The sequence below is a fragment of the Eublepharis macularius genome, chromosome 11 (assembly GCF_028583425.1).
Source record: "Eublepharis macularius isolate TG4126 chromosome 11, MPM_Emac_v1.0, whole genome shotgun sequence".
Lineage (NCBI taxonomy): Eukaryota > Metazoa > Chordata > Lepidosauria > Squamata > Eublepharidae > Eublepharis > Eublepharis macularius.
This window is the reverse complement of record NC_072800.1, coordinates 90231911-90253484: the sequence shown is the minus strand read 5'-3', so window position 1 is coordinate 90253484 and position 21574 is coordinate 90231911. Positions and strand designations below refer to the sequence as shown.

Genomic DNA, 21574 nt, shown 5'->3' with positions numbered 1-21574 from the left:
CAAGGTATAGATGGAACTCTCTAACTAGGGCAGTGAGGCTCTGTATTCTTGGTGTTTAGGGGGACAATCAGTGGGAGGGCTCCTAGTGTCCCTTCCCCACTGGCAGACCTCCCAAGGACACCTGGTTTTTTGGCCACTGTGTGACACAGTGTTGGACTGGATGGGCCATTGGCCTGATCCAACATGGCTTCTCTTATGTTCTTATGGATACCACTGCAGTGTTGTGTGTGTGTGTGTATGTATGTTTGTATGTCTGCTGCCTTCTCATCCTTCCCAAACATGTTTAGTTTCACCCTTCTTCCAAAGAGCTCTGAGGTGGGTGACTCTCTCCTTCCTCATTTTATGACTGCAATAACTCTATTAAATATCCTATCCAGTAATATTACAAAAGAACAGGGAGAACTTTTTAAGTATATGGTTGGTGACAGCTGCGAGAGTACAGTTTTGGCATGCGCAACAGAAGATGCCCGTTGTGACTCCTCCCAAGAACCTACGCCTGGCTTCAGTGGATTAAGAGGAAGGAAAGCAAGGGCCACACATTGAGAAACTATTAAAAGCAGTAAAAAGCTTTGAGAAATAAGCAGATTAAAACAAAACAAAACCAAAAAACCTGCACAGCATCGCTTTACTTCATCTCAGGACAGCATCTGGGGTAGGAGGGGCGGATGCCCGCCTCCAGTTCCAGCCTGTGGAGAATGGATCCTCCCAGAGAGAAACAAAATAAATAGAAATGAACAGAAAAAGAGAGGGGGGGGGGAAGCAAAAGAAACTTTCCCATGAAAATATTTTATTTTCTTAGAGAACAGGATACACCTGCGAGTCTTAACACCAGAGGGCTGCGGTCTTAATTCATGGATTAATGGAGCCCTCTGCTGGCAAGCGTGGGAAGTGCGGCCAGAAATTCTGAGCCCTCCCCCCACCCTCAAACTCTAGTCCAACCTGTGTAAGGTGTCACTTGTAGCTTGGCTCTTAGATAGGAATGTGAGGGCAGCGCCCAGCGCCTCTCTTCTCTGCTAAGAGTCATTTCCTTGTCTTGTCTCCTATTGGGCTAAACAGGGCAAGATCCTCCTCCTCCTTCTTCTCTCTCCTGAATCCACTCTCTCTGCTATGTAGTTATATAGCATCTATCTCTATCTCTACTCTTTACTATCAGATATGTAGTTCCTGAATAAACTCTTTTTACACCTTAAATCAGTACTGCGTAACTACCACTGCTTAGTTACCACTCTGCCAACAGTTTTGAACTGCATAAGGGAGTGGAGATCGAACAAATGAAACTCCTCTTTCTTTCTCATGTGGCCATGAGCAAACAGAGGTTGCATCAGCTTCTAATTTGCATTTTTTCAAAAGAAAGTAGGGTTGCAAACCTCAAGGGGAAGGGGAGCTAGAGTTCTCCCAGAATTACAACTGATTACAACTGATCTCTAGACTACAGAGATTAATTGCCCTGGAGAATATGACAGTTTCAGAGGGTGGAATCTATGGCAACAGATCTCTGCTGAGCTCCCTCTTCCCAAACTCTGCCCTCCCCAGGCTCTTCCCCCAAATATCCAGGAATTTCCCAACCCAGGGTCAGCAACCCGGAAGATCAGGAGACATGTGACCTGTTTGAGCCCTCCAGTTACTCAATAGCCAGGCACAAAGAACGCCAATGACAGCCACGCCAGAGTGGTAGGTCTGACAGCAGGTCATGAGGGATTTCACAGAGGAGGGGTTACCGTTTTAATGTTAGGATCGACAGAGTAGCAGACACAGTCACAGGAATTTCTGTCCACCTGTTAGGGGATTCTGAGCCATGCTTTCTTCTGTAGCTTCTTCCTGCTTCCTGAATGGCTGCTCCAGAAACTTTTGGGCTCGGTTTCTAATGCAGCAACAGATGCTGCAGTAATAGGTTTGCCATTCCCCCGCCCTGGGTGGGGGATCCCCTACTCCCACCTCCTCCTCCCCGCCACCACTTAACTGGCCAGCTGTGGGGGTGCGCCACCTAGGGTGCCCCCCCAGTGGCTCAGCGCCCCCCCATGCCTTGCAGTGGGCCTGTTTTAGGCCAAATTGGGCCCCGTGGGGGGGGGGACGATCCAGCCCTTTGGCAAGTGGAGGCGCACTCTTGGGCCACCCTTTGACCCACGTGATGACATCACTTCCCGGATGTCCACATGATGACGTCACTTCCCCTCCTTCTGTGTGTAGAAGGAAGGGAGGTAAGAGGCAGCATCCCAGTCTCCCACCGGGAGAGTGAAGGGGCCTGGGAACCTTATGCAGTAAGAATGAAAAAGGTGGGGGAGCATGAGCTCACGAGCAACTGCTTTGGACTCTTGACTAAATGTTAGTACCCTTCAGACCTCTCTCCTAACTCAGCAAGGTTGCTTTGAAAGTTCCCTTCCTTAACAGAACAAAGGAGAAAAAGGGAGGAGGAGGAATACCAGGCCTAATGGAAAAGTTGGACCAAGGCTAGGGTTCAAGGTTAGGAAATTCTGGAGATTTGGGGGCAGAGCTGAGCCTGGAGACGGGAGGGACTTCAGCAGACTTTGAAGCCATAGAGCCCACCCTCCAAAGCAGCCATTTTCTTCAGGGGAACTGATCTCTGTAGTCTGGAGATCAGTTGTAATTCTGGGAGATCTCCAGGCACAGTGGTAGAGCACTAGTTTGTTATTCAGAAGGTCCCACGTTCTAGTTGAACAGATCAGGTAACAGGTGATGGGAAAATGTGGGGCTGGGGAGAATAGACAAGAGTGATTTTGATAGACCAATGGCATGACTCCATAGGAGGCAGCCTCATGTGTGACAGAAAGAACTACGTTAAAACAAAGTCCATGGGGTTAGAAGTGGTATTTCTCAAAGTTGGATGTTAATTGACTTCTATATGAGAGATCAAAGAGTCCAGTAGCACCTTTAAGACTAACCAATTTTATTGTAACATAAGCTTTCGAGAATCACAGTTCTCTTTGTCAGATGCATGGAGGGCCAAAAGAAACTGGTCAGATATAGAGGAGGAGAGGAGAGGGCGGGGTAGATGCAAACATCTTCTGATATGCAAATGCAAACAGCTCCTTCTGATATGGAGATCAGTTTGCTTCTGTAAAGGTTCAGAGGAGTTAGCCGTGTTAGTCTGTAGTATCAAAATCAAAAAGAGTCCAGCAGCACCTCCAAGACCATCCAATTCCACTGCAGCACAAGCCTTCGAGAACCACAGCTCTCACGGCTAACTCCTCTGAACCTTTACAGAAGCAAACTAATCTCCATATCAGAAGGAGATGTTTGCATTTACCCCGCCCTCCCTTCTCCTCCTCTATATCTGACCAGTTTCTTTTGGCCCTCCATGCATCTGACGAAGAGAACTGTGATTCTCGAAAGCTTATGCTACAATAAAATTGGTTAGTCTTAAAGGTGCTACTGGACTCTTTGATTTTACTACTACAGACGAACACGGCTAACTCCTCTGGATATATGAGAGATGCCGCAACTTGCCTTATTCTGATAGACTTTGTCATTGTAACTTGAAAAAGATTGATTCCCTGTCCCATATGATTTTGGAATGCCCTTATTATAACTTTTATCACGACTTGTGGATTGCCCCTATTTTAACTAAACTTCCTCCCACTCTATCAAAAGATAATATAGTCTCCTATCAGTTGGTGGATACAGACCCAAGGACTACACTGGCTGTGGCCCAGTATCTCTCCACCATACTTTCTTTAAAGAAATAAAGACTCCTTATCCACTGCTCAAGATCATTGGATCAAAGGTGCTTGAAAGAAAAGGAAAAGAAAGTGATGTTAATCGGATTTCATATTGCGGGAGGAGAAAGCACAGCGGCTCTCTACTGTGGCTCTCTACTGATTTTCACTTTGGCAGAGGGGTTGCTGTAAGGCCCCACGCCGGCTTTGCTGACGCAGGCGATCCGGAAGGAGCAGACCAAACCCCAGGGCAGATTCCTGGCAGTGTAGCAGCAGTTGGAGATATCACTGGCCAGCGTCTTCCACTCTCCGTCTAGGCCCATGAGAACAAGAGGAAGGGCAAGTATTCAGAACCATGTGAGACTGCGTCTATCCATGCCATCTTTTACGGATAAATGATGCAGCAGAATGCGTTTAGTCAACAGTTTCCAGAAAAGGGAAACTCTATTTGGAGCAGTGTGTGGACTATTTCGGAGATGTTTTATCAGTATTTTAGGCAGAGTTGCTATTTGGAATGGGACGTCCAAACGAAGTTCCAGATATAGGCCGTTTCCATACATACGGGTTAGGTGCTGTTGGGAAGTGTTTTTCTCCCCTGCTTCCCCTCAACACTGCGGTCAGGGATCACTCATCTCCAACGGCCAGACGGGGTCCGTAAAAATACTGGACCCCCGAGAGAGGGGTGGGGCCAGCATACACTTTCAAAATTATTTTCATGCTTGCGCAATCAGATGTGATGTTATCACTCTGCGGCTACAAGCCGGCTCCCTGTTGGGGGAACGAAGCCGTAACGTCATCTAAACCACAGCTCATTCACAGGTATAATACATCCTGTTTCCAACTTATAATTAATTTTGTATCAGAAAACTAGTAACAGTGTAAATATGTTAAATAAATTTCCTCTGGCAAGTGGTTATTGCCTAACTGGATGTAATTTCAAGTGGGAGATTTCTCTGATTTACAGTGGGACTATAGTTAATGTTCTTCCATGGCCATTTTCACACTGCTTACCAGCCATAGCACATCATGCTGAGCTCCCGGAATGACAGCGTCTTCCAGGCGTGATTTCGCATGAGAACTACCCTTCTCGTGTGAAATTGCACCAGGAAGACGCTGTCGTTCTGAGAGCTCAGCGCAATGTTCTGTGGCTGGTAAGCAGTGTGAAAACGGCCCACGTTTTGGGGAAAAAAGGGAGACAAGAATAATTTTTCAGTTGTACCACTTTGGAAACTGTATAAAAATGCACTTTATAAAATGAATTTTGTTATATAAAATGCCTCAAGCTTTTGGATAAGTAATGTACTTGTAGTTAGTTTTTCACGGCCAATTTTTTCTTTTGAGATTTTGGAAGCGAAGCGGAGCTGGCCGTGGTTAGCACTTGGATGCAAGAACATCAAGGAAACCCAGGGTTGCTAAACAGAGGCAGGCAGTGGCAAACCGCCTCTGAATGTCTCTTGCCTTGCAAAGCCGAAAGGATCACCGTGAGTCAGCTGCAACTTGTCAGAACTGTACACGCACCTAACGTTATATACCATACAAAGAGATTAAATTGCCAGTTTTAAAAAAGGGAAAAAGTTTACTAACGTTAAATGTAAATTATTTAATTATTTAATACAGAGCCAGTGAAACCCACATGGGGAAGTCAGCCGCATGGAAGCCCCAAGTCCGCTGCGCTGCCCCACCTGGATGTTGACAACCCTGGGGTCGGGTGACGATAAGTCTTCGAAAGCATAGATCAAATACAGGGTAGAGCGTAACATTACGCTGCAGTGGGTCAATTTCAGCAATAGAATTTGAATGACGAGAAGAATTATTCCTGACGTTTTTAAAGCTTCTCAACAACAAGATCACAGTAATCCTGACAACAACGCTATGAATTAGGCCAGTATTAATACTTCATAGTGGAGCGGGGGTTGAGGGGGCTTGCCTGAGTGAGTGTGGCCAGTCAGTGAGTTCATGGCAGGGGCAAGATCTGAACGAGATGCCTCCTGGATCGCAGCTCATTCAAGCTCATAGCGACTACACACATCCGAGTTCCCCGTTACCTTCCTTCCTGCACAGAACAGTGTAAGTCACAGGGGTGTGGAGTTCCACCGGCTTCCAGGCCAGCTGCACTCCATCCTCAAGGATCTCTACGATATCAGGAGATGGAGGGTTGGACGGAGCCTCTGTCAGAATGGATGCAAAATCTGTTACTGCAGGAATAAGACCTTGTCTACACTTCAGATTTAGACTGGTTTATTTATTTAAAACATTTCTTTCTTCACTGCTTTTCCACCCAAATCGGGTTCCTAAGGTGGTAAAAAATTCAGTAAAACATATAATCACACAAACACAAAAAACAATACTACGAGGGAGGAGAGCCAATACGAGTTACTGGGGATACTCCAAACCAAACAAAAAAGTCTTCAAAGTTTTGGTGCCACAACCAAGAAGGCCCTTTCTCAGGTTGGCAGCTATCTAGCATCAGATGGTGAGGGAACCCGAAGCAGGGCCTATGAAGATGACCAGAGTGAATGGGTAGGTTTATATAGCAGGCATGGCTTCCCACAAAGTACCCTGGTGCTGGGACAAGGCGCTGGGAAATCCCAACTAGAGTTTCTTTTCCTAAAGCTTCCAGGATTTAATGGAAAAATAGAGATGTTATAAAATTGGTTTATGCCAGTAGTGTGGAAAAGCCGTACAAGAAAGCTTTCTGCTCTTTTTCCCCACTGACTCAGATCAGCCATTGTGTAGTTTGATTCATTTGTGCACCAAGTTTGTAACAAAGCAAAAGCATGCCAAGAGAGATCTTTTTGATGGCGGCTCCACAGCTGTGTGTTAACTCTTTCTATTCCGGAGACTCACCAAAACTTGAGAATGAGATGCATACATTCAGAATCAACATGTGATACAGCTTTCCTGCGATTGTATCAGGGTAGGGATCCCAGGTCCCCTGGTAGGGGTGGCGGATCCCTTGCTCTTACCCTCTGCCCCCTCCATCACTCACCAGGCCAGCAGGGGTGGAAAGTTGGGGGGAACGGGCCTCCCAGGTGTGTGCTCCTGGGGTGGTGAGATGATGTCACTCATGAGTGACATCACTGTCCCAAACTGAGAGCACTCCCATGGTCTCAGTTGGGTCCATTTGAGGCCCAAATTGATCCTCTAAGAAGCACTTGTGCGACCCTGCGCCTGCACGATGACATCACTTTTCAGAAGTGATGTCATCACGGGGGGGACTTCTCACACTGGAAGAGAAGGTGAACACCCCCCCCCCACCACCACCAGGAGGATAAGGGGAGCTGGCAACCCTATATCAGGCATTTGACTGGGGCGCAGGAAACCTAGTTTGATTCCAGAGAAAGGCAATAGATTTGTACAGGCAAACTAAATCAAGACAAGAAGGGATTAGGCAGAGAGAAGATTAGACAGGATTCAAGGCAAGAAGCAGAAAAAAGTCGAATTTTAATGGGGCGTGGATTTTGAGCATTTGATGTTTCTGTATAGGGCTGGGGCTTGATTATGTTATTATCAGGGCTTTTTTTCAGCTGGAACGCGGTGGAATGGAGTTCCGGCACCTCTTGAAAATGGTCACATGGCTGGTGGCCCCAACCCCTGATCTCCAGACAGAGGGGAGTTGAGATTGCCCTTCACGCCACTGTGTGGAGGGCAATCTAACCTCCCCTCTCTCTGGAGATCAGGGGGCGGGGCCACCAGCCATGTGACCATTTTCACCAAAAGTGACTTAAACTTTAAAAAACTTGTTCCAGCTGACTTGTTCCCCCCTTGTTCCAGCTGACCCCAAGTGACATCATTGTGCAGTCCTGGGAGCATGCACACTCTTTGTGCACACACATGTGGTACCAGGGGCACTACCTCCCACCAAGAGTTTCCCCCCTGTGCTGGCAACCCACTGGGTTCCACCACCTCTTTTCTCAGAAAAAAAGCCCTGGTTATTATTACAGTCTGCTGTGTTTAATTTTAGGTGATGCTTTTCTGTTTACTTGTGATAAAGATTCTTCTATGGTTGAAGTGGCGCATACACTCCTAAACACTCAAATAAGGCACCAGGTTAATTTCCCAGTTAGTGGAGGTTTCTAGAACACAAATCTTGGCTGTGGATATAAATCAGTATGGGAAGATTCAGTTTCGTTTTCCCGGCCATGTCGGATGCTCCTCTCAGCAGGTCTGGGAGGAAACGTCTGAGCAGCCTGACCGGGCGGTTGACCCACGAGGGTGAACCCCCAGGACTCCCAGTGAGGGAGCGAGGAGTCCGGAGCGCTGCGGGAAGAGCCCCCTGAATGCAATGCAGGGGGTAAATTGCCCGTTTGCTCCAACGGAGGCCAGCAGACTGGCGCAGTGCCTCGCGTGCTGCCGGGCCATGGAGAATGGCAATAAGCAGATTTAAGGTGAAAGCCTGTAAGTAAGCGAATCCCTTCTGATTTTTAAGCGTATGCGAAGGATTGGTGGGAGCTGAAGCTAAGAAGGCATGGATTTCTTCCCCCTTTACCGAGTTTCGGAACTCAGTTGGCGTCCCCCCCCAAAGATGGCGACGAAAAAGCAGAGCCCAGCAATGAGCAAATCGGTGATGGCGACGCTACAGGGGAAGGGGGAAACTTTGGAAGAGTTGGTGAGATGAGCAGTTTTCGATGCTGTGCAGCCCTTTGTAGCGAAACTGAATGAAATGGGGCAAAAGGTTGATTCAGTGGAGAGCAAGGTGAAAGCCATTAAAGAAACAGCGACCGGAGCAGAGCAGTCTGCGCACGAGAACGCAGTACTCATGAAAGCAACAAGTAAGGAAGTGAAGCTTTTGGAGAATCAATTAATAGGATTGCAAGTGGACCGTGCCCAAACGGTACTGCGTCTTCAGAACGTAAAAGAGGAGGAAAATGAAAATTTAAAAGATGTGGTGTCTGGACTTTTGGCGACATTCGCAGAGGCAACTAAAGAAGAGTTAAAAAGCGACATCTTGGAGGTCCGGCGGACATCTTCAAAGTATGTAATGAAGCGGCAGCTGCCTCACGAGATTATTATTTTCTTTTCATCTAGGAAGACTCGGGACACCATTTTATATAATTCGTACAATGTGGACTTGGATTATTTGGGCAACAAGGTTAAAATTTTGAAGGATGTTCCATTTTTGGCTCGTAAAAGAAGATTCAAGTATAAAGGACTTGCGGCTTTCTTGAGGAAATGTGATGTGAAATATAAATGGTTGTTTCCAGAAGGCGTTTTGTTTAGTTATAAGGATCAAACTTATAAGATTACATCGGAAGCCCAGCTGACAGACTTTTTGTTCAACCATCAGGAGTTCCACCAAGATGAACGTCCAAAGTCTGAAGGGGAAAGTGAGGGGGAGGAGAGAGAGGGCACAGCTGCTCCAGCTGTGCAGAAAGAATTGAGACCGAGACGCAAGGGGGGGGGGGGGAAGAAGATCTGATCCTGAATATGGCTTGTACTGTATAAGATCTACTAATCTGATCGCATGTTAGAAAGTTAACTTTTAAGAAAAATTGCAACATGAAGGGAATACAAGAGATGTAGTGTAGTGTTTATTGTTTGTATGTTGCTTTTCCCCTTTTCCCAGCTCCCCTCCCCTTTTCCCCCCCTCTTTCTTCCCCTCGTATTTTTGTAGTTTTTTGTAGTTTTCTATGTTAGATATTAAAAAAAAATAAAAAATATAACAAAAAAAATCAGTATGGGAAGATCAGTCGCTTGGGAAAGCTAACTGGAAAAGCAGGCTCTTCAAATTAGGCCAATCATTTATTAATTACTAATTATTCAACTTGTGGCTAGTTTACCTCCTGTTATTAGTGGTTTGAAACTGCTATCTATGAATGCTTGTTGCGTCAGTCAATACTTTGATCTGCAATAGCTAACAGCCAACATTCCAAGGGCTTGCGAAATAAATCATTTTTGTGTGCAGAACAAAAAATCCACCTCAAACGATTGATAATCTGCATTGAAAGTGCATTATCCAACGTGTGCAGAATCAGCTACTGTTTCTGCCTCGTTCCCACGCAAAGGATGGAACTATTATATTCCAGATTATTTTGAATAATCTGGAAGTGCACAGGGAGAGGGCTGCCACATTCCCATCTGTAAAAGCCGGACCCAGAGGGCAATACCAATGAAAAGAATTAAAGAGATTAAAGAGATTGTATTACAAAAAGTGTTACTATCAATATATAAAGTTCAAGGTGCTACAAAAACATAATATAAGCTCAAATACAGTATTATTATATTTCTAAATATAAATATAACAGAGTACAAAATTTACAAAATGTCCACAAGTCAGCGGCAATTACAATACACTGTTAATTTCCATCGCAGGTGCTGTGTAAAGCCAGCATAGAAAACAGGTAAGTAACAGGTAAGTACTTAAAAGGAATAATTCTTCAATAATCAAAATATTTTCTTTAAATATTAAAAAAAACAAAAGAAAGATAAAGAAAATATTTTGATTACTGAAGAATTGCCCTCTGCTTCCGGCTTTTTCTAGGTTCTCTCTCTGAGGGGTGCTCCTTTAGTTTGGACATTCCCACCTGTAGCAAAGGGTCCCAAACCACCAACAAGTGCTTCTCACCGAATGGTGGAAGGAAAATGATGGCAAAATTGGGGGGGGGGGAGTGGGCAGAATCCTGATGTGCTGACATCACTTCCTGTATGCCTGGAAGTGACACCAGTGTGCTGCCAGTGACATCGTTACATTGCCAGTGAGCCCACGCCCTGATAGTAAGTCTCCCCACCAGGTGCCAGGCTCAACCTGGCAAACCTGTAATGGGTCACTCTCCAGGTAGCTTCCTGCTTCTCTTTATGTGAGGAGGAAAATTCCAGATACAGCATGTGAGCCAATGAGTTTTCTGGTGCCCCATATTCCAAAGTGGGGTGAAGGGCAGTTCCTGACTGACTTCACAGCTTCATGAGGTTGAGGGATGGTTACATCTTGGCAAAACCTTCCTGCGTGTGGGAAGCAACATATTAGCGGAAGGCAAGGCCAACATGGATTAGTGCATTTATCTGGAAGATTGGCCACACTGGTTGTTGTGGGTTTTCCGGGCTGTATTGCCGTGGTCTTGGCATTGTAGTTCCTGACGTTTCACCCGTTTCACTCTCAGAGATCTCTGTCTTTTGGTGCTACACCTCGGAAGATGCCAGCCACAGCTGCTGGCGAAACGTCAGGAACTACAATGCCAAGACCACGGCAATACAGCCCGGAAAACCCCCAACAACCATCGTTCTCCGGCCGTGAAAGCCTTCGACAATACATTGGCCACACTGCTTGCATGTTTTACTCTGTTTACACAGGCTCACACCAATTCCAAGGCCTGGGGTTCTTTCACTTTTGGGAGGAGTGCAGTTTTATGGTTTTCTATGCTAACCTCCCACCATTCTGTTCCTGGCCTAGATTGGGAGCCCTGGAGAGAAGTGGGTTTTGCCTCATGAGGGAGATGTCTTGTTCCCTCAGCATCGTGGGAAACCAATGGGGCTGTCTCTGATTGTGAGCTCTCTCCCTTGAAAGAAACAGGTACTGCACCCCTGAAAACGGATTCTTTGGATGTCTGCTGTAACTGTTCCTCACTTGCCTTCTTTTCAGCTGATGCCAAGGGGGAATCTGATGGTTCAGTAGTTAGAATCATGCCTTCTCCTCCTAGAACCGCTGTTCCCATCTTAGTAGAAAGAGGTGGCTTAGGTTTCTCAAGTGAGCTTTCCTCTTTTCCAGGTTGCTGTGTTGAAATCACAGCTTTCTCTTGCGGCTGAACGTCCACGACTGAACTTTGCTTTCCACCCCGCTGCGCCAACAATACCGGTTGCTCCTTCGTAGTTATTTTTGAGCTGTCCTTTGCAGAAGTCTTTCCAAAGCCACCTTCGGAAAGGTGAGGCTGACGAGCTGCTTCCGTGGGGCTGCCCTGGGGAATCAGTTCAGAATCTTCCTCTTCGATGTATTGCTCCTCGGCAAAGCTCGCCGCTCGTATCCTATAATCGTCCAGAGAGCGGCTTCTGGTGGAAACCTCAAAAGTAACTCGTGGCGATTTCTGGGCGATATCAAAGGAAGCTGATTTGGTCAAGGGGCCAATTCCCCCTTCTCTGCACCTTCCAGTTTCCTCTTCGCCGGATAATCCTCCTCCTCCTTCCCCCAACTGAAACTGCTCCAGAAGAGGTTCACGCAGACCGCTTAGAGAGGACTTGGAATATCCTGCTTTCCTATAGGTTCTCTTGGCTCTTTCTAAATGTTTCCGATGTTCTTTGCCTGGAGAAGAAGGTACGTTTGCAAGGCTCTCTGACGGCTGGCTGTAGAATGTGCTTTTTATGACGCTGTGTCTGGGAACGCACCCAGGGGACCTTCCTACTTCAGCTTTTTTACCTTCTTCAGGTAGCAACAAACTGTCTTTTTCCTATGGAGATGGTGGGTGAAACACTTCTGCAGAGCCTGCCTCTGGCTGTAAAGCTCTCTTGTCGCCTTTTTCCAAGGAATGGCCCCTTTGCACTTCTTTTCGCTCCGGACAGATTCCCTCCACCTCTTGAACAAAAGAACTGATGAGTGGTTCTTCACTTCCGTGCAATCGCTTATCGCCCAGTTCCCCCATCACTGGTTTGTGTATTGGAGGCTTGAGTGCTGGCAGAAGTGAGGCTTCGGGGTATTTAGTTTCTGCTGGGTGTTGCGGGAATTCTGGATAATTTGACCCATCTAGCACAGACAAATGACGTTCTGGAACGGGACCGAAGTGTCTTTTCCCCGGAGGTGCTGAAAACTCGTTGTCTGAAGATGAACCGCTGCTGCTCGTTGAACTGCTGTCTTCCACCAGGTTTCGAGAGATGCCAAGAGAAGTGTTTTTCTGAGTTTTCTCCAGGATGTCTGGGATGGGTCTCATTACCAGCACAGATTTATAGCTCATAAGAGAACGCTAAGCATTGAAGAAAATACAGATTAGATATTTGAAAACAGATATAGGGAAGCAGATACAGGGTTTTTTAAAAAAAAACACCACTGCCATTATAAAGAGCCTTGAAAAAATACTCTGCTGTTGGAAACAGAATTTTTAATCCGTACACACTACCCTAAACATCTGCAATTTTTTAAAATCGTTTCTTAGCAACTATGGAAACCGAACAGTGAATCCATGGCCATCAGGAAACAAACTCTAATCGCTGACATCTAACATCTCTTTGCACATTCTGTTTTTCAGGAGTACCTCTAACATTTAAAAAATGTACTTCTGTAAGTATAGAGAGAGCTCTGAGAGAGCTGTGACTGACCCAAGGTCACCCAGCTGGCTTCAGGTGGAGGAGTGAGGAATCAAACCCAGTTCTCCAGATTAGAGTCCTGTGCTCTTAACCACTACACCAAACTGGCTCTCTATTCCATCATAATCAGCTAGTCTATTGTAATGGCCTATTTTCATATTGGTTTGCCAGCTTTGACCTTCTCTAGATAGTCTTGTCAATCTTTATCTGTTATGATGAGGCTTCATTAGGAGACAGAAATAAACTTTTCCTTTTAAAAGATAAAGTCAAGTTTAACACAGTTAAGGCTTTAAACCTGATTCTGGGTTTCCTGACTGGGGTTTTGCTCTGTTCTTACTGATTGAGTGTCCAGCACGGGACTGTGCAGTGATGGCGGCCAGTGAGGGGAGAAGAGAGCAGGTGGAGTAAGTGAGGGGGACAGAGCTATCAGTCCTCCAATCAGCAGCCTCATTTGCCTACCACCCTTCTGAGCAGTGGTGGGGAAAAAATTAAAAATTAAACAAACAAAACCCTGCTATCTTGGTTACACTGTGAGTGTGATGTCACTTCCTGGGAAACCCGGAAGTTATGTTGCAACAAAGCCAGTGTCACCTCCCACCCTTTCTTTGCCCCACTCCAGCCTGGCAACCCAGTGGGGAGGGACAGTGAGTACATGGTAGGGTGAGGAGACGAGGAGAAAAAATGTTGGGAATAGGATTGCCAGGACCCTATACCCCTGACCAGCATACGTGAGAGACCGCCTCTCCCTGTATGTACTTCAGAGAGCTCTTAGATCTGCAGGTAAACACCTACTGGTGGTCGCTGGCCCCAGGGAGGCTCAGCTGGCCTCAACCAGGGCCAAGGCATTTTCTATCCTGGCCCCAACCTGGTGGAACTCTCTGTTGGAAGACACTCGGGCCCACCAAGATCTTGTATCTTTTTGGCGGGCCTGTAAGACGGAGATGTTCCACCAGGCATATGGTTGAGACCAGCACTGGATCCATCTAATTACCGCCTCCCTGCTGGTTTCCTGTGAGTTGGGGGGGGGAGGAGCAGATGATCCATCTCCCCCCCCCCATGCTTGAGGAGTTAAGCGTTTCACCAACCCACACCTCCACCCTTTTCTTCCCTTGTGTACAGTGGGCAGGGAAAGGAGGAATGGTGCCCCATCTAGAATGCTGATATCCATGTTTGCATTGAGATGTTATTTTATTGGTTTTAGCTATTGTACCTTATTTAAGATTGTAACCCGCCCTGAGCCTGCTTGTGGGGAGGGCGGGCTAAAAATCTAATCTAATCTAATCTAATCTAATCTAATCTAATCTAATCTAATCTAATCTAATCAATCAATCAATCAATCAATCAATCAATCAATCAATCAATCTACCGGTGGGAGGGAGGGGAGCTGGCACTTACCTTGTGCCTATAGTGTGTGTGTCTTCTCTGAGAATTGGCCCCAAGTGAAGTGCAGGAGCACTCTCACGACCAGCATAATGACATCACTTTTGGAAGTGATGTCATCACATCTGCTGGGAGCACACATGCCACACATGTTTCCAGGGTACCTGCCAGTGGTGGGCATTCTCCGGGGGTGGGGGACTTGCCACATCCCACTGATCACTCCTGGGAGGCAAACCCCTGGGAGATTGCCCACCACTGGTGGGCAACTGGGAACCCGTTGGGAAAGTGAGTGACTGAAGGGGAGAATGGGAGCCTACGGAGGGTGCCCAAACAGACAGAGCACTAGGAAGGAAAGCAGTGAGGGAATGGATTTACCATCCCTGCTAGTCTTCATGGATCCTCCTTGTATAAGATATCTAACTAGTCTTAAAGGGTGGACCTTTCTCTTTGTCACACCACTTCCAAAACTTACCACAAACCATCTGTGGGAGAGGCATTCCCTGGCACTCGGTCTTGCCCTGTGAACACAGAGAAATGTGCGGCAACTTGTTAATTTACAGAATAAATGTGTATCCCGGCATCATTCAGATGAAGATATCACCATACTGGAAAATCCCACATGCTCCACTGCATCTTTTTAATAAGGGGGAAGCTGGTAAACCTGGAATGCTGTGGTGCACAGGTGTTGCAGCCGTCAACCTTTCCCTCGTCTTTCTCCCTCATCTACTCCCCTCAGTTCCCCCCACCATCTGATTCTGCTTCCCATCACACCCTGAGAGTTCCTACAGTAGTATCACTATTGCTCTGGGCATTGCCAATGAAAATGTTCTTTAGATTAATAAATGATAAGCAAACAGTATGTATTTATTACTTTTTTTACTCTGCCCTTCTTCAAAGGCACTTAAAAGGTAGCATACATGGTTTCTCTCTTTATCCTCACAACAATTGCTTGTGGGGAGAGCGGAATATAAATTTATTTATTCGTTTGGTCGTTCGTTCATTTATGTATTTGATTTCTAGCCCACCATCCCTGCAAACGGGCTCAGTAAAATGCTCAATGAGCACTAAAACATATAGATACATTTTTAAAAAAACACACCAGAAATACATACAAACTAGCATTTCGGATGGCGGGCCCCCTCCAATTTCTCCAATCATGGTATAAAACAAAGTAGAACAGAAGGGGTGGGGTGGGACCACAGTTTATCTGGTGACTGCACTTATAGGGAGGCAGATGATTACGTTTATTTATTTAATAAATAAAATAAATAAAAAACATATAGCTGAACATATGTTGAATGTAAAATATTTTAAGTAAGCACAGGGATTATGTAGTTTATGTTCTTTGATATATATTTTGTTTTTATTTATTTCTTTATTTCTACGTATTGCTTACTGTTTACTCTTCTTTTTTCATATAAAATATTCTTTTTTCAAATAAAATATATATTTAAAAATAATAATGATAATTATGAGCAAATATAAACATACAAAGTTGCCTTATATCAAGACCGAGCGCTTAGTAGTCCACCGAGCTCACTACTGCCCCCTCCCTTGGACTGCCTATGGCTCTCCAGGGCCCCAGAGCATAAACAGATACAATGAAAATCATGCATTTTAAAGTGGGAAAGCAGTGTTTTCTTTAAAATGCTAACAGGAGATCAAGGGAGCCAGTAGTGATGAGTGAAATCAAGCTGAAGTTGACCCTGACAATTTCTCCTCAGAGGGTTTGTTAATTTCACCTCTCTACAGAGCGGACAAAGATTGCTCCTCAGAGGGTTTGTTAATTTCCTCTTTGCCTCCCAGAAGGCTCTGTCAATTATTAACAAACCCTCTGAGAAGCGATCATTGCCGCTCTGTAGAGAGGTAAAATGAACAAACCCTCTGAGGAGAGATCTTTGCCGGTTCTGTAGAGAGAGCTGAAATTCAAACTATGCTTCCCGGCTAACACTGCATCTCCCTTCACTTGACCATCCTCGTGCAATTCATCTCGTGTAGTTTAACTCTGAGTCCTGCTTGCTCTCCAATGCCTGCAAGGTAAGTTAGGCTGAGAGTTTATTTATTTAGTTTACTTATTTGTAGTCTGCCGTTCTCATTGGAACTCAAGGCAGATTACACAGGGTAAGTCAAGGCAGTCAATAGAATGGGACAACCAATGGATAATGCAATAGAATTTGGATTGTAGGAATCTGGAACCAACCAGAAATATAAACAGAATTGAAACATAACAACAAGTATTAATGTGGCATGTTAAATGAAAATTACACGATAGGTGCCTACTTACAACTACAGACTGTAGAAATTATATGCCGCAGTACAGACTTCAGTCCTCCTCAACTTGTTCGTCAAGTATCTTTTTGAACCATTTGATGATGGCATGCCTTGAATATTTCAGTTTTGCAATGTTGCTGGAAAGCCACAAGAGTGGGAGACCTTCTGACCTCATCAGGTAGGCCATTCCATAAGGAGGGCACCACAATGCAGAACAACTGGCCTGGGGTCATCTAATCAGTTTCTTGATTGCATGGAGGTCTGAAAGCAGGTCTCCCAGGTCTTGTCCAGGTATCTAACTACTTCCCCACATTGGCCTAGATGACACAGTAAGCACTCTTTAAGCTCTTGGACACAGCATGGAGTCTCGGGATGCTGGAGTAGTGTTTGGCTGTAAGTACATTTTTGCAGGTACTTGTGAGTGTAGGTCTAAGAGATAGGGCAGCTTTCTCCCCTCTGTGCGCAAATGCATGTGTGCACACATGCGCGTGCGCACACACACGCGGCTTGCACAGCATCACTGGAAACAACAGTGTACTTACTCTGCCAAGTGTTGCAGTATCTTTCTGATAAAATCCTTTCCATTTGCGCTCAGATGAACAAAATCAGGAATGTCCCATGAGATCGTCCCGTTTTGAATATTCAGTAGGGTGGCTCTGTCATTTTCTCCAGCAAATGGAGACTTGCAAGTCAAGCTAATTGTTTTAAAAGGATGAAACAAACCAAAAAAAAGCGTTTGTGAGTGTTAGCAGTTAAACCCCTCCCTCACGCTGAAAAGTGCAGTTTATGGATATGGAATATAATAAACTCCTTCCTCATATGTCAGGAGCACATGGGACCACCTAGCAAGGCAGAACAGTTCCCAGCCCAGCCAGAGCTGGAAAATTACCAGAATGCGAGTCATAGGTAATCTGGCTAGTTGACGCCCCTACGCCCCAGATAAGGACACGTATCTAAGATCAAAGAGGTCTCCCAAGAACTCCCAGTTCCTCGACCCACCTTTCCTAACCAGAGCTATTGAATAAACCTGATGGTTCTGCCCATCCAACAACTGCTAGGTCATCAAGTTCTATTTATTCCTTGTGTCTAACCATTGAGCCTCTCCTAACATTGTCCCAACCTCTGGACAAGCCATCAAGCTATTGTCTCAGAGATAAGACGTCAATTTTGCCCCAGAACATGTATAGATGGAACTCTCTGTCTGGGGCAGTGATGCTCTGTATACTTGGTGTTTGGGGGGGGGGGATCAGTGAGAGGGCTTCTTGTGTCCCTTCCCCACTGGCAGACCTCCTGAGGACACCTGAGGGGTTTTTTTTGGCCACTGCGTGACACAGAGTGTTGGACTGGATGGACCATTGGCCTGTTCCAACATGGCTTCTCTTTTGTTCTTATGTTCTTCCTTCTTGACTAGCCTCGCTCTCTGTTGAAGCCTGCCTGTTCCAGGTGACTTTTTGGATTAGACGAGTTCTTACGGATTCTTACACTGGTAGAATACTCCTGAGCAGAGTCTTGCCAGTGCGGTTGTTTATTGGTTTTATCAAGCTGCTCTTTTTATTTATTTTATTTTAATACATACTACACATTTTTACTTTCTTAAGCTGCCTTGAATACTAAATAACGAGTACTAAATATTTATTTAATCAAGGTGGGTAGCTGCGTTGGTCTGTCTGTTGCAGTGCTAAAAGAGCAAGTGTCCAGTAGCACCTATAAGACCATCAGTTGCCAGATCTGAAGAAGTGAGTTGTGACTCACGAAAGCTCCTACCCTACCACAAATGTTGTTAATCTTATAGATGCTACTGGACTCTTGCTCTTTTCTATTTATTTAATGTTTGTGTACTGTTTATTTAATATTCAATGCATTTTTATCTAAGGAACTCAGACAAATGTACATGACTTTCTTCTCCTCCATTTTATCCTTATAAGAAACCTATGAGGTAGGTTAGGCTGAGGGAGAATGACTGGAGTGGCCCAAGATCACCCAATACATTTCACAGCAGGTGGGGAATCTGAACCGTGCATTCCTTGAGCCTAGGCCAACACTCTAACCACTATACAAAACTGTTGAAAGGTGGAGTATATGTATGCTGAATAACTTAATGCTTAATGCCTCAGGAAATGCTAGGAGATTTTGTGCATAGTGCCTGGGGAGGGGGGAGTTTGGAGAAGATGTAATGTCACTTCTGGGTGACACTCTGGGAATTTCCTCTAATCTCTGTGGTAAAGACCATAGAAACATGGGAAAATTCCTACAGAGGGATTACAGAGGCCATTTTCTGCCCCCGACCCTGCTCCTCAGTTTCTTGAGGGCAGGAGATTGGGGCTAAATGCAGAGGTTTACCCACCATCGGCAGGCGTATGGCAAGCCGATACCAAAGGTGATCCTCTTACGAGGATCTTAGCAGTTGGACAGGTTCATATGGAAGCAGGCCATCCTTCAGATACCCCAGTCCCTGCAGTAGCCATATTGTGGTGGTGCCCAGTCATCTTTCCCCAAATTGTCTTTAAATTACGAATGAGAGTTGAAGAAGTGTAGTTTGCTACTCTGGTAACGCACAGTATCTTGCTTGACTTGGCACTTTCTGTCTATTCTTCCAACTGGGGACGACAGAATCCCAGGCAAACAATCAGTTGCCAGAAACTGATGGATACTTAGAACAGCCAATGCATTGTTGTGACCTGTTCTGCTACACGCGCCTATTAAATGAACACACCCAAAGCTGTGGTACAAATTATTTATAAGCCTAAAGCCGGCAGCAACTCTCATTCTTCTCCTGAACTCTGCAAGAATGGCAGCCTGGGAGACAGTGCTGTTTTCTCTGTTACTGTTCCTATTTTCTGGACTCTATTTGATGGGAGCGTTCCGCAGGCGGAGAGCTAAGGAGCCTCCCTTGGACAAAGGCTTCATTCCATGGCTGGGTTATGCGCTAGATTTCAAGCAAGACGGTCTTGGAGTTCTGCAAAGAATGCGAAAGAAGCATGGAGATATCTTCACACTTCTGATCGGAGGCCACTTCATCACTTTTGTGCTGGAGCCTCATTCTTATGGAGCCATAGTGAAAGAATCCAAAAGTAAGCTGGACTTTGACATGTTTGGATCAGAGTTCGTCTCGGCTTTGTTTCGGTTTCATCCTGCTGGAGAGGACCATAAGCTCATTCAGGCATCAAGTGTAAAATATCTCATGGGAGATGGATTAGCCGTTATGAATCAGGCCATGGTTGAGAACTTACAAACTGTGATGTTCCATAAAATGGGCTCCAAAGATGGGAACAGTTCCTGGCAAGAAGATGGAGTCTACCACTACAGCTGCAACACCATTTTCAAATCTTCTTTCCTTAGTTTTTTTGGGCATGAGTCAAATGACCACGCAGAAAAGAAAGCAAAACTGACAGATCACGAAATTAGCCAGTTTGAAATGCTCTTTGAAAAATTTCAGAAGTTTGATCACTTGGTCCCCAGCCTGGTCTATAACACACTGGCTCCTGGGAAAAGAAAGGAAGCACAGCAGCTATACCATCTCTTCTGGGATATCCTATCAGTGAATAAGATACATAAGAGATACAACGTTAGTAACTGGGTAAGTGAACAAGAACGGACGTTGGCCGAAAAAGGGATGCCAGAAAACATCAGAACAAGATTCCTCTTTCTTCTTCTCTGGACGGTTCAGACGAATACTGGCCCGGCCTCTTTTTGGGTTCTTGTGCATCTGCTAAAATGTCCTGAAGCCATGGAAGCAGCGAGGAAAGAAGTAAATGGACTGCTAAAAGAGAACGGCCCGCAAGTGAAATTAGGTGACCCGTTGATGGATCTCACTAGGAAGATGTTAACAAAGAGCCCAGTTCTGGAGAGCGTGATTGAAGAGACCCTGCGCTTGAAAGTGCAGTCGATTCTGATGAGAGCTGTGGTAAAGGATATGGACCTCAAGATGGACAATGGGAGGAAATATGCTCTCCGCAAGGGAGACAGAATTGCGCTTTCCCCGTATGTGGCCATGCATATAGATCCAGAAGTCTACCCTGAGCCTCTGACTTTCCAATATGACCGATTTCTGAACTTTGATGGATCTGTAAAGAGCTTCTACAAGAATGGAAAAAAACTAAAATACCATAACATGCCCTTTGGAATGGGGCCATCCAAATGCCCTGGACGTTTCCTTGCCGTGACTGAAATAAAAACGTTCGTTTTCCTTATGCTGGCCTACTTTGACATTGAATTGGTTAATGGAGAAGAAGAAATACCTCCAGCTGATAAGAGCCAGTTTGGCTTTGGAACAATTCTGCCAGTCCGTGACATCCAATTTAGATACCGCCTACGCTGTCAGTTAGGCACAAAATAGAAGCTTTTTTGTTGTTATAGAATGTCTATGCATCTCCCCAGCCTTAGTTTAGCTAATGAAAAACACCTTCGCCTGCATTATGTTATTGCATGTTGGGACCCACAAGGAATGGCAAGGGTAGAAAGGAGCAAACTTTATGGGGGGAATATTTCCGTCTGTCCCCATTCACTTTTCCATTTTCCTTTGCTAACTGTCCCCCTGCACTTTCTTCAATTGGCCTAAGATGGCTCTGTTCAACCATCCTTGAAACAGCCCCTTTTTACTTGTAGGGTTGCCAGCCTCCAGGATGGCCCTGGATTTCTTCTGGAATTCAGCTGATCTCCAGACTACAGAGATTGGTTTGCCCTGGAGGAAATGGCAGCTTTGGCGTGTGGCATCCCTACAAATCCCCCTCCCCAACTCCTCAGGCCCTGCCCCTAAATCTCCTGGAATTTCCTAAGTCAGAGATGGCAACTGTATCTTCTAGCGGGAGTTAGGTTTTGACTTAGCAACAAGGCATGTTTTGGATCAGCGCAGGAACCCAAGTAGCAAAAGGAAAATAGAAGGATTGTTTGTACAACTAGCCACAAAGAGACGTTTTGAATGAAACTTTTCCTTTCTCTTTATATAAATGTACTTATGGTAAGGTAAGGTAAGGTTTAATTGTTTATGGCCATAGGCCGTCACAATACAGAGTTCGAAACAATAA

At 45.5% G+C, this 21574-nt stretch overlaps 1 protein-coding gene across 1 annotated transcript; it reads left to right on the top strand.

Annotated features, from left to right (window-relative positions):
* The first annotated feature begins 19338 nt into the window (after positions 1-19338).
* LOC129337928 (5-beta-cholestane-3-alpha,7-alpha-diol 12-alpha-hydroxylase-like) lies at positions 19339-20916 on the top strand. The gene has a single exon (XM_054991941.1). It carries the CDS (start codon positions 19339-19341, stop codon positions 20884-20886), a length of 1548 nt encoding a protein of 515 aa, XP_054847916.1. The 3' UTR covers positions 20887-20916.
* The last annotated feature ends 658 nt before the right edge of the window (positions 20917-21574 follow it).